Genomic DNA, 16,520 nt, shown 5'->3' on the forward strand with positions numbered 1-16,520 from the left:
TTGTTTTACTCTTATTCTCTCGTTCGTATTTTCTTGCTGCAGTATTATACTGCAGTAGTGGGCTAAAGTAAGATTCTTTGTAAGACTATCAGTTTTAACAAACAGAAATAACAAAAATTTAAGTAGAAACTAAGACAATGAAAAATTCACCGACTTCTAAAAAATTCCTAGGTTTTCCCCAGATGAAAAAATTACTGGGTTTTCCCAGGATTTCCCATTTGCCCTGGGGCATATACAACCTGGAGTATTTTATAATTAAAGGGACTGTCTCTCTGGTCATGTGCAAAATGATTTGTTCATGCTACTGTTAGAATAAGGCATGGGATAAACATTAGGTTTTACCAAAAAACAGGCACGAATTTCGACTAAAATGACGCTCATTTTCTGGTTCCTAAATACAGGATACAACACTAGTATTTCTATTTCTTTGGCATATGTCCACATTTTTGACAATAGTTTAAAACATTTGAAAATTTATGTTTCAGTTTTCTTTATACCAGCTACATTTCCCTCTCCTATTCCATTTTCATTCATTTTACTCCAGAGATCACTGAGGTACTGTTACTGTGCTTTTTCAGCCATGGGACTGTAGGCGAGTTTATCTCAATTCCCTCAGTACTCCGTATGCTCTTTTCGTTGTTTTGTGTACTTCTCTTCCTGCTACAGCTGTTTGCTTTTATAGTGAACCAATGGAAAATACAAGATGGAATAGTAACAATATGAAAACTATAGACTGCTACTCATCATATAGATGAGGCATTGACTGTCAGACACAACTCCTAAATATTACTGGCTATTGAACTAAATCCTCCTCCACATATGGGCATAACAAAACAAAAATTCTGTTTTTGTCTATGTCTGAGGAAAGACTTAAAAGGGAATGGTCCAATTGGACATGTCAAAACCTACCCTGAAGTTTTTGATGCAGGAAGAATACACCAAAGGAAATGCAGTCCGTATTATTACTGCTAACATACACTGGGGAAGAAAAAAAAAGGTGTTATAGTTTCTCTACTTTTCTGCATGAAGAACCAAAGCTGTACAGCCCTAGCGCATGGATCAATGAATAAGCAAAGGCAGCGGTGACAAGATGACGTAGCGCCATGTAGTGCAAAGTCCAACGTGCACACATAAGTGAATTTTAAGCACTTAAACCATACCAAAAGCATCTCAAATTGTTTTCTAAATAATTTGCAGTTCATATCAACAACTGTTGAAGATGCAATCATTACACAAGTCACTAGCAGAAGAAAGAAAATGAAGGCTGTGTATGATGGTACATTACATACAGCAATTGGGACTTCAATTTGTTGACATAAAATATTTCATAACAATTCCTGTAGCACATTGCTTATAATTTTTAAATAATGTATATTTTGCTAACAATGAAACAGTCCTCGTTTATTCCCTGTAGTCACCACAAACATGTGATGTGTGTACTAGATGAGGAAAACATTCTGCTTACACCCGACAAAATTAATGCATTTGGGCACTCAGAAGTTACTAGTTTTATTTAGACAGAACTGAAATTGAGTAGGAAATGCTCATGGCTGTTGTTTTGCAGTTGTGCTGTGTGCTGGGCGTACTTAACACATTTCGTAATATGTGGTGATGCAAACTGACAATGCAGATATGCCTGAAGTTTAACAATACTGTTCCACTAATAAATTTGAAATGTTACAGAGGTATCGGAAATTATAGTGCCCTCCCTGCAATTTTTTGAAAAATGCTTTACACTGTAGAAATTTTTCTCATCGAGAGGCTGAATCACGCACCATTAGTTCTGGGTGGAATCTGACTTACATTAACAGTCTTCTTGTCATCGTCCTAAACGGGTGTCGTAATGTCCAGGCCAAGAGTCTAACAAAAGCAAAGAATTATTTTCTGCAAATGGTAAGCAGACATTTGAAATGGAATACTTAAAACTGCTGTCTTCCATTTTTCGAAATTTTACTATGTCAATCACAAGACTTCTGCAAATAAACAGTCTTTTTTTGTAAATTTTTAATCCTAATATGCCCTGATATTCCTGAAGAAAGAAATAAAACTATGGAAACAGTAATCCACTGATAGGAATCACTGGCATTATTATATTACTAATGTGTCATAGCATTATCAACTGCACAACTTACTGTCTATCTACCTTTTTTTTTCTTTTCTTCACTCTAAATGATAAGGTGCGGTATGCAAATTGTTCATTCATGAAACCTGACTGACTGGCTTTACACACAGGATTTTAGGGGAGAAAAGAAGTTTCCTCTTTACTTCCACTACAAATTTCTCTGCACTATGTGATCAAAAGTATCCAGACATCTGGCTGAAAATGACTTACAAAAGTTCATGGCACCCTCCATTGGTAATGCTGGAATTCAGTATGGTGTTGGCCCACCCTTAGCCTTGATGACAGCTTCCACTCTTGTAGGCATACATTCAATCAGGTGCTGGAAGGTTTCTTGGGGAATGGCAGCCCAGTCATCACAGAGGGCTGCACTGAGGAGAGGTATCGATGTCTGTTGGTGAGGTCAGGTACGAAGTCGGCGTTCCAAAACATCCCAAAGATTCAGGTCAGGGCTTTGTGCAGACCAGTCCATTACTGTCGTGTAACCACTCTGCCACAGGCCGTGTGTTGTGAACAGGTGTTGGAACGTGTTGAAAGATGCAATCGCCATCCCCGAATTGCTCTTCAACAGCGAGAAGCAAGAAGGCACTTAAAACATCAATGTAGCCTGTGCTGTGATAGTGCCATGCAAGACAACAAGGGGTGCAAACCCCCTACATGGAAAACATGACCACACCACAACACCACGGCCTCCAAATTTTATTGTTGGCACTACACACACTGGCAGATGGTGTTCACTGGGCATTCGCCTTACCCATATTCCCTGCCATCGGATCACCACATTGTGTACCGTGATTCGTCACTCCACGCGACATTTCTCCACTGTTCAATCGTCCAATGTTTACGCTTCTTACACCAAGTGAGGTGTCATTTGGCATTTACCAGTGTGATGTGTGGCTTATGAGCAGCCGCGCAACCATGAAATCCAAATTTTCTCACCTCCCGCCTAACTGTCATAGTACTTGCAGTAAATCCTGTGTGATGGTCTGGATAAATGTCTGCCTATTACACATTACGACCCTCTTCACCTGTCGACGGTCTCTGTCAACAGGCAAGGTCGGCCTGTACGCTTTTGTGATGTACGTGTCCCTTCAGGTTTCCACTTCACTATCACATCGGAAACAGTGGACGTAGGGATGTTTAGGAAATCTCATGTACAGATTTATAACACAAGTGAGACCCAATCACCAGACAATGTTCAAAGTCAGTGAGTTCCGCGGAGCGCCCCATTCTGCTCTCTCACAATGTCTAATGACTCCTGAGGTCACTGATATGAAGTATGTGGCAGTAGGTGGCAGTCCAATGCACCTGACATGAAAAATGTTTGTTTTTGGAGGTGTTCGGATACTTTTGATCACATAGTGTACCTATTAATGCCATCTCTATAGAAGTTTACTTGAGGTGCCCTTCATAATTTTGTGACTTTCTTTTTCTATAATTTCCTAAATCTATTCAACCACATTGAGAAATCAGTAATATTATCTTCTTTGTAATTCAGAGTACCATAAACCATTTTGCCATTTATGAAATTCACATTTTACGAAATGAAACAGGCTTTGTACACTGTTCCAATTTAAGCATTTTGTCCCTCCTTTGGTTAACCAAAATATTTACAGCATTTCTTTCTCCATGAAAGCTGTTACTTATACATGTTTTCTTTGGGCTTGGAAAATACTCTTATTTCTTTTGTGGAATTTAATTACCACAACAATCATCGTTCGAACCACAATTCACAGAACCAACAGAGTTATTCCTGTTTCTTCTAACACTTCCAAAATTTCTAACAAAATGTTGACATCATTGGACTGAGTGTGCAAGAAATTAACTAATAAATAACACACACATACCAGGTGTACCAGTATGAAATGAGCGTTAAGATACTAATGTGTTGATAGGGAACATTGGTTACGAACAAGCCTTAATTTTTTTTTTGTTTGGTTGGTATGACATCTGTCAAAAGATATTTAGTACGCATCAAGTCATGGAACAAACAACATCATATGTTTTCATCGTGTTAACATTGTCGAATTTTGTACCAGAAAGAGACGATTTGCGGAAAGCATTAATTTTGTGTTTTCATTTGAAAAAAAGTGCTGCAGAGTCACATTGAATGCTTGTCGAGGCGTATGGTGATCATGCTCTATCAGAAGTAAAATGCAAAAGATGGTTTCAACGGTTCAGAAATAATGATTTTGATGTAAGAAATGAAGAACGTGGAAGACCACCAAAAAAGTTCGAAGATGCCGAATTGCAAGCAATATTGGATGAAGATGATACTTTGAGTCAGAAGCAAATGGCAGCAATGCTAAATGTTCAGTATTCAGTTTATTCACCACTGACTACATACAGCGGAATAGGTCTGAACATTAAATATACAATTAACAATAACTTTACAATAAAGTTTTTACAATTTAATTCCTTTTCTTTTAGGAATATTCTTATATACTAATGTCAATGATTATTTCAAAATATTCTGTTATCTTATAAAATGGGTGTTTGAGTAACCAGTCATAAATCTTACGTTTGAAAATATTACTGGTCAGTGACCGAGCAGATGCTGGAAGTTTATTGAAGAGTTTTAAACTCATTATTTTGTGTGAGTTTGCAGTCATTGTGAGTCTGTGTCTTGGTACGTCGAAGTCCTGTTTGCGTCTGGTGTTGTGGGGATGTATGATCTCTCTGGTCTCTAACTCATTTAAGTTGCTTTTGACATAAAGCAGTGCTGTGTAGATGTATACATTCACAACAGTTAATATCATGTGCTTGATAAAGAGGGGGTGGCAGTGTTCCTTGGGCTTAACTTTGCTCATTATTCTAATTACTTTTTTTTTTAATTTTCAGAATTTCACTGACAAAGCAAGAATGTGCCCATAATAATATGCCGTAGGAAATGTGTGACTGAAACAGGCCAAAATATACCACCTTTAGATACTCATCAGTGACAACATCTGTCAGTCTCCAGATGAGATAACACACTCTTGCTATTCTCTTGCAGATATGGCTAATGTGTTCCTCCCAGTTTAATTTTGAATCAATGTGGAGTCCTAACAATTTGACTGACTTGCTTTCAACAGCTGTCGTTAAAACCAGAATTAGTTCTCGTGTTGTATCAGGATTACATAGGAGTTCATTAGAACAAAACCAATTCATTACTAGTTCTAGTTTTTCCTGTGTTGCCTGATGCAGTTCTGTTGCATCATAGTGTGTATTGAGCAATGTTGTGTCATCTGCATAACACACAACTGAATTTGCTCCTACATGGTAAGGTAAGTCATTAATTGCAATGATGAACAGAAAAGGACCTAGGACCGAGCCCTGAGGCACTCCAGTCCGAACTTCCTTCAGCGAAGAGCATCCATGTTTAATTGATACAAACTGTCTCCTGTTACTTACGTATGATTCGATTACATCTAAAGATGGTTTGTGTATGCCATAAAATTTCAGTTTTGCAAGTAGGGTGTTAGATGGTATGCAGTCGAAAGCTTTGCTAAGATCACAAAGTACAACTGATACTAGATCCTTATTTTCGAATGCAGTTAACACCTGGTTAACAACTTCAGTGACAGCAGTAGTGGTATTTTTACCATGTTGATATGCAAACTGTCTGTTGGAGAGGAGATCACGCTTTTCAAAATAGTTATTTAGTTGACTGTACACTAGATATTCAAAAACTTTAGAGAAAATTGGGACAATAGAAACTGGTCGATAGTTTTGGGGCAGATGCTTATCTCCCTTTTTAAAGACTGGTATAACTTTAGCAGTTTTGAGTGCATCTGGGAAAACTCCAGATTCTAAACACATATTAAAAATGAAAGAAAGAGGTTGACAGATAAAGTGAATTATTTTTTTCACTGCATAGTCAGAAAACCAGTAACATTCCATACTTTTGGAGTAGGTGAAACTTGCCACAGCTTTTACAATATCCTCTGGGGTGACAACATTCCAGTGGAAAGTATACCTCCTATGGGGCACAGCACCAAGATGATGATGTGCACAAGTGCCATTTTGCTTGATTTTGTTTTACAGCTCACTCACTGAGGTTAGGAAGTAATTATTTACTACTTCTGGGACCAGCACTGCATCTTGTGTAAGGGTTTGTGAATTAAATTGGTTGATGATATCCCATGCTGCTTTACATTTGTTGGGAGCACTTTCAATGTAATGTTCAATTGCCTGTTTTTTGGCCAAGGACAGTTTGTCTTTGTAGATTTTTTATACATTTTAGATAAGCTCTATAAGAAGTATTATCTAGCTCAGGTCCTTCTTTACAAGAATTTTTATATATTCTGTACAGTCTGAGCATCTCCTCCCTAGTGAGAGCTAGCTCATCTGTATACCATTTTAGCTGTTTGTTTTTCTGTTTATGCTTAGGGCTACTTTTGATTAATGGTGAGCAGGAGTACCATAACTCTGTGAGTATTTTCAGGAAGTTTTTAAACAGCATTTCACCAGCTCCTATCTCAGGTTGTGTGTTGTATACAAAGTCCCAGTTAACATCAGATAATCTGTCAATAAATAAATTAATATATTCATCTTTCTGTCCTTTTACCCATGTGGCATTGGACTTGATTCTGACTGATTTGTCTGATTTAGGCAACTGATCACAGCAGAATGTTAAAATCAATGGTTGATGATCAGCTAGGGCTCCACTGGCAAGTCTGACATCATACATATCTCTAGAAAAATTTACTATAATATTATCTAAGGACGCATTATCCCATGTTGGTGTGTAATTTGTACATTGTAAATTTAGTGATCTTAAGATATCAAAAAGTGTTCTAGTGACATGTTCATCACTGTTGGCCATTCCAATATTGAAATCGCCACAGATAATTAGTTTTATTTTAGTATTTTTCTCATAAGCACCTCAAACCTTTCGAAAAATATATTTACATCTCCTCCTGGTGATCTATATAAGCTAACAATTATAGTATTCTCTGTGTTTAGTCTTATACAGCTAAAATCTCCGTCTAGTTCTGCACAATAACAGCTAACATCTATTTTGGTGAGCATTATACTATCTTTAACAAATATTAGGACACCTCCATTCTTTCTTTCACTTCTACACATAATGTCTCCAACAGCATACCCTTGAGGAACAAAATATTGTACTTGATCTTCTGTCAGCCAATGTTCTGAGATACAAACAACATCCACGTTTTCAATACTGCAAAAATGTTCTAATTGTAATACTTTGTTCCTAATGTAGCGAATGTTCGTTTGCATCACAGTAACAGATTTATGTTTATTGTTTGTGAACAATCTCTCATTCGAATGTCGGTTTTAGCATCTAGTTCAAGTACAGGAGGTTTATTACCCACCGATTCACTGACTTTTATACTAAAAAATGACGTACATTCCAGGTATTACTCAAACCGCTACTTTCGTAGTTTGTTTTAGTCCGTTTTAGTCTTTCTTTAATTATTTCATTGACACGTTCGCACACAAACTTTTTCCCTTCATAGTTTAGGTAGTGGCCATTTCTGGCGTGAAGGTTACACTGCAGTTTACTTACGTCAACCACAGCACAATTTGCTTATTCAGAGCACAGTTACTTTATTTTAATATTTGTTCTTCGAATTTCTTTATTAACGCACGAACTATAGATTAGATCGTGCCTATGAAGCAGTGTAGCAACAACTGTATTCCCTGATTTATTTTTTTCTAGAAAGTTCTGAAGCACTTTTACACAGACATCTGCTTCATTTTTCACAACATCATTTGATCCCGTTATGCATACGACGAAGTCATCTTCTTGCGTGGATTTTGTTTGAATGCAATGGTCTAAAACGTGTTTAGTTCCCGCTCCAGGTTTAACAACACTAGTCACTGCTATGTCTCGATTTATTTCTCGAAACATACTAGATATATTCCTGCCATGGCTGTCTGTTAAAAAAAGCACACTGTTCTTTTTACCTGATGTCCCCCGTTTATCATAGTTTTTCCCAGAGTGATTATTCGTTTTCAGTGCATTGTCTTTTGAATGGTCTGGATCATTTACACTGTCTTCAACACCGTCACTGGACTGCATAACACTGTATTTGTTTTTATCCTTTAATGTAACTGCTGTTGCAAAGTTCGTTGTTATTTTTCCAGCTAAAGTTCTACGTTTGTGTCTCCCTTCTTTCCACATGGACGATTTGTACCCTAAGTCAGGTGCCACCTCACTTGATTTGTTCTTCGACCATAGTTCCTGATTTTCATTCCTGAGTGTGGTGATTTCGCTTCTTAAAGTGTTGACTAAGAATTGTAGACCTGAAACTCGTTCTCTTAAATTTGTTATTTCGATGTTACAATTCTCGCAAACACCCTTTTTTAGCACACAACTGCAACTTTTTCTCGTATTAGAGTTACACACTCCTACACTCGCGGCCATCTTGAATAAATCAATGAAAACAATTTCTGACCGTTTGAAAGCTATGGGAAAGATCCAAAGGTGTGGAAAATGGGTGCCACAAGAATTGAATGAAAGACAGATGGAAAGCCGAAAAACCATTTGTCAAATTTTGCTTCAAAGACATGAAAGAAATCAATTTTGCATCGAATTGTTACTGGCGATGAAAAATGGATTTATTTTATGAATCCAAAACGGGAAAAATCATGGGTTAATCCGGGACAACCATCAACATCGACTGCAAAACCAGATCAATTCGGCGAGAAGACAATGCTCTGTGTTTAGTGGGATCAGAAAGGTGTGGTGTATCATGAGCTTCTAAAACCCGGTGAAACTGTGAATACTAATCACTACAGACAACAAACGATCAATCTGAACTACGCATTGATCGAAAAAAGATCAGAATGGGCCAGAAGACATGGCAAAGTAATTTTTTTACACGACAATGCACCTGGACACAAAGCAAAACTGGTTCAGAATACAGTCAAAACACTTGGCTGGGAGTTGCTACTCCACCGCCGTATTCACCAGACTTGGCCCCTTCCGACTACCATTTGTTTTCATCAATGGGACACGCACTGGCTGAGGAACACTTCGATTCCTATGAAGAAGTCGAAAATTGGGTGTCTGATCGGTTTGCTTCAAAAGACGAACATTTCTATTGGCGTGGTGTCCACCAATTGCCAGAAAGGTGGTCAAAATGTATAGAAAGCAATGGTCAGTACTTTGAGTAAAATGTTTTTACTTTTCAATTCAAAATTAGAGTTTCATTTTCACAAAAAAACACACATTTCATTTCATACCGGTACACCTGGTAGGTATTCAGGAAAAGTAGGTGATTTCGAATGCACACCATGTTGTTGTTCTTTCATCTTCGCAAGGTTGAAAACATTAATAGGATTTCACATTACTGTGAAACTCTGGAAACTGCACAAGAACGATGATATTAGGAAGCATAGACTAAGAAATCACAAAGAAAATTTATTCAGTTTTATCCCCATTGTTACCACTTACGGGATACTGCAAAGGCAACTGGTAATTATTATGGATATTGAATGAACTGCAAATTCAAGTGAATGGTGACTGAACAATTGTGTCAGAGAAACTTTCAACGGAAACTAAAGTTCACACCATGGCAGCGGTGCACATTTTGCCAGCCGCCTAGTGAGCTACAAATTTGGCAAACTTCAACAAGAAATATACATAAATACAGTTGCAGTATGTCTTAGCAGCTAATACTTTGACAGTGTTTGTCAATCAGCATATTCTTGCTGTATAAAAACAGTTTATGGCAGACATGTTGGATTGGACAGTTCCCTTGTTAGTCTAACAGCTAACAATATCTTGCTCTCTTTCTCCACGGTGTCTGTTTGCCACTCACTATCTATTCTATGACTAGTAGCAATCTATCCTTCCATATTATTTTATAGTCAGTTACATTACTTTGTACAACTTCCTTCTGGTCTCTTCACATATTACATTCTTCAAATGATTATGGATTGTGTCACCTATGTGCTGAAACTTAGGCATTCTCCACACACACTGGTAGCTGACGCCATATCTGAGATGTCCAAAATGCAACATTTTCATACATCTCTGCCTATTAACTATAATTTTACATCCGAAAGCTAGTAATTTTGTTCTTCCTACTGACACACTGAGATTGTATTTCCTACACAATTCATCTAAAATACACACATTTTTGCTGTTTATCTTCATTATTATGGATGACTGTTATGTCAACAGTGAAGAGCAAGAAGTTAACGCAGCATCTTCAGTTCGAAGGCATTTTGAAATGCACTATACTATCACTAATCTGACCCTCAGCAATCTTGCGTCTCAGTAAGCTGGCTTACATCCCCGCAAATTTCGCATGCATGACAGTTAATTATTGTACACAACAATGTTTTTAGTTAATTATAATGTTAAAACAATGCTATACGTATTTAAAATTGTGACTGTCTTTATAGACCAGTGTCACGGCTCCTAAAAAGAGAAATGTTACGCTATACCTCAAGTAGAAACTCGAAATTTTAGGTAAGTTGTACCAAGGTTCTCTGCAGAAAGCTGCAGAGTACAATACTGGATGGGCAACAACTTATGACATCAAAAAGAAAGAAGATGCTATGTGACAGTGCACAACCCAAATAGATAATAAGTTGGGAAAATGCAAGGTAGTGTGAAAGAGTGCGAAGGAATAAATGGATGCAGCTGTTTACAGATGATTCATACAAAATAGTAAATGAATTCCAGTCAGTGACCCATAAACAAAGGAAAAAGCATTTGCACTTACACAATTTGGCAGCAATAACTTGTTTGGGTTGATATCAAACCAGAAAAAATAACACAGCATGAAGCAGCCAAAAGTCCCTGTGGAAAATTGCCCAACTAGCAAAAAATATGCAGAAGAGTTTGTAAGGAAAGTAAGGAAGATAAAACAGGAAGAAGATTTAACTGGTGATGCCTTGTACAAGGCTGATGAAACTGGCCTCTTTGATAACACGTTTCCTTGAAAAAACAATTAGCTGCCAACAACGAGGAGGAATCCCGTATGTACAAACAACAGAAACACAGTGTAATATTATTAGCATGTTGTAACACAAATGGCAGTCATAAACTACTGCTCATGTTGATTGCTAAATCTGAATATCCACTGTTTTCAACACAGCAAAAGAAATACTAACAATGCAACATTCTGCACATAAGAAAGTGATGATAGAAAGAGAAATGTTCTCTCAGTGGTTCCACATCACATTTATACCAGCTGTGAGGAATGAGCTGAAGAAATTTTGCAATCAATTAAAATGTCATTACAGACATGCACTTCCTGTCTCCTTGTACAATGAATGTGCAACAGAAGCATGGGGTAAAGTGCAGAATTCTACCATAATGAAGAGCTGTGGAAAAGTATGGCCATCCACTTATGCACAGCTGGAGCCAATAATGAGCGCAGCAATGGGCCGGTCACAGTGGAATCAATTGCCAACACTACATTAAGATGTTTCACAAGCTTCCAGGAAGAGGAGAAATTTATGAGTAAGACTATGTTAAGTAGCTGAATGAAGAAAACTGAGACCACACATTAACAGTTGAAAAAATAATCAGAAGTGTGGAGGAAAGTAATCAAGAAGAGGACATGGGAGATAGGAGCTGCAGATACCTTTCTGGAGTAAATCATGCAACAACTAGATACTTGCAGTACCAATGTAATGCTCCTAAAGTCGATGCCACCATCAAGTATCATCATTTCAACAACATTTCATAGTGATATAATGGAAGGAAACATTCCACGTGGGAAAAATTATATATAAAAACAAAGATGAGGTGACTTACCGAACAAAAGCGCTGGCAGGTCGATAGACACACAAACAAACACAAACATACACACAAAATTCAAGCTTTCGCAACAAACTGTTGCCTCATCAGGAAAGAGGGAAGGAGAGGGGAAGACGAAAGGAAGTGGGTTTTAAGGGAGAGGGTAAGGAGTCATTCCAATCCCGGGAGCGGAAAGACTTACCTTAGGGGGAAAAAAGGACAGGTATACACTCGCACACACGCACATATGGAAGGATGGATATGTGCGTGTGTGCGAGTGTATACCTGTCCTTTTTTCCCCCTAAGGTAAGTCTTTCCGCTCCCGGGATTGGAATGACTCCTTACCCTCTCCCTTAAAACCCACTTCCTTTCGTCTTCCCCTCTCCTTCCCTCTTTCCTGATGAGGCAACAGTTTGTTGCGAAAGCTTGAATTTTGTGTGTATGTTTGTGTTTGTTTGTGTGTCTATCGACATGCCAGCGCTTTTGTTCGGTAAGTCACCTCATCTTTGTTTTTATATATAACATTTCATAGTGAGTGATACTACTGTATCAGTACACACTTCAGGACTAAGTTTTCTATGAAAATGAATGTATGTTTGGATTAAAGAAAGTACAGTCCAAATGCTGAAACTAAATTTCATACACTTTCAATAATCTGGCACTTGTGCTGATCTGGCGCACGCGCACAGAGCAGTCATATCATCATGACCACCAACCTAATACTGATATAAACCCATCCAAGCAGTACCAGAGTCACCTGGCGAGGAATGACTGCTGGCCAGACACATGCACAGAGCATGCAGTATCAGGGAGTGTGCTGTCCGTTTGTAGAATGGGGAAGGTGGGCGACTGATCTGAGCTTGACTGAGGGCAGATTGCGATGGCTCGAAGGCTCGGTATAAGCATTTCAGAAAGTATATATGACTTGTCGGGTGTTGGAGTAGATCTTGGTGAGTGTCTTCAACACTGGCAAAACCGTAGTGAAACCAAGTTCAGATGTCGTGGGGTTGGACAGCCACCTGTCATTACAGATTTCAGACACTGTAGACTGAGCAGACTGATAAAACAGGACAGGCGGAGAACTGTGACAGAACTGACATCAGACTTTAATGCTGGCCAGAGTACAAGTGTGTCTGAGCACAGAATGCACCGCACACTCCAAACGATGGGCCTTCGCAGCTGACAATTTATACATGTGCCAATGTTAACACCATGACATCGGTGACTATGACTGAAATGGGCATGTGATCATCAGCACTGGACACTGGCACAGTGACAGATCGCTGCATGATCTGACGGATCCCAATATCTTCATTTTCCAGGGAAACTGCTTCTCGACACCTGTACTGCAAGATGGAGACAAACTGGTGGCAGCTTCATCAGGCTATGGAGAACATTCACGGTGGCATCCACGGGTCGAGTGGAGCTCATGCAAGGCACCATGACAGCCAAGGAGTATCATACATTACTTACAGACCATGTACACCTTCATGACAATCACGTTTCCCGATGGCTGTGGCATTTTTCAACACAATAATGTGCCACATCACAAGGTCTGGAGCATAATGGAGTGGTTTGAGGAACTCAGTGGTGAATACCAATTGATGAGATGTCCCTCCCTCCCCCCCCAAACCAGCGAGATCTGAACCTAATCAAACACATCTGGGATGTGATTGAACATGACGTCAGAGCTCCCCTCCCCAGAATTTACAGGAATTGGGTGGTGGTGGTGGTGGTGGTGGTGGGTGTGTGTGTGTGTGTGTGTGTGTGTGTGTGTGTGTGTGTGTGTGTGTTTTGTGTGTGGTGCCAACTCCCTCCAGCAACCTACCAGGGCCTCATTGCTTCCATGCCACAACACATCACCACCATTGTTATCCATGCCAAAGGTGGACGTACCAGCTGTTAGGTATGAGGGTCATAATGTTCTGGCGGATCAGTGTACATACAAAGAATGACTATATTAACGTGAGTCTAGAGAATACAAACAAATATTTTAAAACCTTTACTAGGTATCCACAGGCGTATTTGGCTACTGAGAAAAAGCTGCGAACATGTCAGTATGTAAACAGTGAAGTACACTGTACATTACTGTAATCATGCTTTTCCCAAATTATTGGGAGCTGATACAGCATTTGAGGCACTGCCATTTATATTTGAAGATCAACCAGTTTACCCAATGGCGCAGCCAGATCAGTATGCTACCTTCAGGACCAATGGAGATAGACCGTTCACTCACTTAATGGATAGAGCGGACAGTGTCGTGAGCTGGGGGCACTGCTGAGCCACACGCTCGACGACGGCTGCGGGGCAGCGGCAGAGCTCTACTGACTCCAGGCAGGGCACGCGGCCTATGTTGGCACAGAACGCCGCCCACCACTCGTCAGCACGGCCCGCCGGCACCAGCATCTTCCTCATGTCCAGGTGGCGAGTGCCACGCTTCGCCAAAGTTGCCACGCATCCTTTCCAGTCAGCAACAGGCGAATTTTTCAGCCGTACTGTCTGCCACTGCAAAAGAGGAAACAAGGAATAATGGCAGCATGGGCTACTAAAAAATGCAGTGCTTCTGTTAAGCGTAATTGTGACACATTATGATAAAAAGGTTGCATCCTTCAATGACACACACAATTTTCTGTAGCTGCACTTGAAATAATGTGGACATTTCATGAAAGAGTTATCACTTTCACAGATTTACTAAAACTGTGGTTCTTTAAGTTCTAATGATGAAGTGAATGTCCAACCAATTTTCAGGCGTACAATTGAGCCAAAATTAACTATTCTTTTGATATTTCAGCTAAAATCCTTACAGCAATCTGTGTAAGTTGACGCTATCCAGCTACACATCCAAAAACTGACTGAAAATTTTGAATACTGCTCATGGCATAACTGCCAACTTTCAAAAACAGAAATCCAGAGGATCCCAAATCAAAAAAATTTAACGGTTGCATGCGTTGCAAGGTGTTCAAACATAGCATGAAAAGACTAAACAGAAAGAGATTACAGATAATGTTAACACATATAATGTACGTTACATTTTAAGATCACTATTTTCGAACTCTGAACTAGGTACTTACACAAGTTACTTACCGATGAGGGTTCATTTTTTGTCACTTAACACTGGGAACAGTTTACACACTACACAAAAATGAGCTTTTCTGCTATTACACATTGCACAGGAGAGATGAAGATGAGTAGCTTTCTTCAAAAATTTTGAAGGAAAACTATTCATGTAACATGGACTGCTGATTCTTGTTTTCAGAACAGAAATGGATCCCAGAGTTTCATTCTACACGGAGGACCTGAACTGATTGGGATTCTTGTTCACCAAGCAGAACACACGCTCACACTCAGCACTGTTGTGCGGTAGAGTCAAAACAGAAAGCATTAGCCTGGATAACCTATAGTACTTTGGAACACCATCAGCTCCACGAATGCTCATAAAGTGAGCCCGTTAGGTATAGTCTGTCAAATTCTCACTCTCAATAGTAGCAGAGTCATCAACCTGCAAAATGAATCAATTTTCCTACTGCTATCCTTCATTTTCATATTGTAGACGTGTTTAAAGGATTTAATATTATTTATTAATTCAGTTCTTCCTCCGTAAACAATGATTATATCGTACGAACACGTGGAACAGAACACGAGTGTTTCCATCTTTCCGTGATTGCATAACATCCGGAAATTCAGTAGAATATGAATCCCTGAAAGACTGATGATATCGTTTCTTAGTTTAACTCATCATAAAAACACTAAATCACACCAAAATTCGCCACACAATTGCACGAATACCAGAACAAACAGCAAACACCGCATAGAAGTGAGCGTAAACAAACCTTTCCCGCTAACATGCAGTTGAAGCACAAAGAGAATGCAGCAATAAACTGTGAGACTTGATTATCGATAGAACGTTCGATCAACTTTCACCAGCAGTGTTTCAAGCACATAGAGTTAGCGAAAAAAGCGCAGCAATATTCTGGGAGAAGGGATTATCGATAATATTGTAGGTTGACATTCCGTCGAATTACAAACGCTTGCATCTCAGAATTGCAGCTATTATCGAAAGTCAAACCTGGAATGCGATGGGTGGGAAATAGCCTGGGAGTTGAACATCTAGAAAAAAAATTATGTTCATCTGGAAAACCTCAAGACTGCCCCAAAATCTGGAAATCTTCTGGGAAAACTGGGAAACTTGGCAGGTATGTCATGGTCTTCCCCAAAAGTATGGCACCAACCAAGTATTCGAACTGTAAAGGTTCTCCTTAAGCTATACCTGTAATTTATTGCACCAGCTACCTTCAAACTGATACAGAACTAAATTAAATATTTTCCGAAAGTATTTTTTTTGGCATATAGCTTTATACAGAAGTGACACTTGAGTGGTAAGCAATGCAGACAAGAATAGAATAGCTTTTGAAATGTGGTGCTGCAGAAGAATGCTGAAATTAGATGGGTATATCAGATAACTAAAGAAGAGGTACTGAATGGAATCTGGGAGATATGAATTTTGTGGCACACGTTGAGTATAACATGGGATCAGTTGCAGGACCTTTCTTGGGAATTGAGGAATAGATAATTTGGCAATAGAGGGAAGCGTGGGGATAAAAGTTGTATACCGAGGAAAAGGCTTGACTACTGTAAGTAGTTTGAAATGGGCATAGGCTGCAGCAGTTATGCAGATATGGAAAGATTTGCACA

The 16,520-nt window shown here is 39.1% G+C and overlaps 1 protein-coding gene across 3 annotated transcripts in view; it reads right to left on the minus strand.

The window, feature by feature from the left end:
- Nucleotides 1-16,520, minus strand: part of LOC124551348 — a 193,262-nt gene that overhangs the window by 34,837 nt on the left and 141,905 nt on the right. For all 3 annotated transcript variants that reach the window (XM_047126379.1, XM_047126380.1, XM_047126381.1), the window contains one exon: nt 14,065-14,333. In XM_047126379.1, the coding sequence (XP_046982335.1) occupies nt 14,065-14,333 (269 nt within the window). The remainder of the gene's footprint in view (nt 1-14,064; nt 14,334-16,520) is intronic.

Source organism: Schistocerca americana, chromosome 9 (assembly GCF_021461395.2).
Source record: "Schistocerca americana isolate TAMUIC-IGC-003095 chromosome 9, iqSchAmer2.1, whole genome shotgun sequence".
Classification (NCBI taxonomy): Eukaryota; Metazoa; Arthropoda; class Insecta; order Orthoptera; family Acrididae; genus Schistocerca; species Schistocerca americana.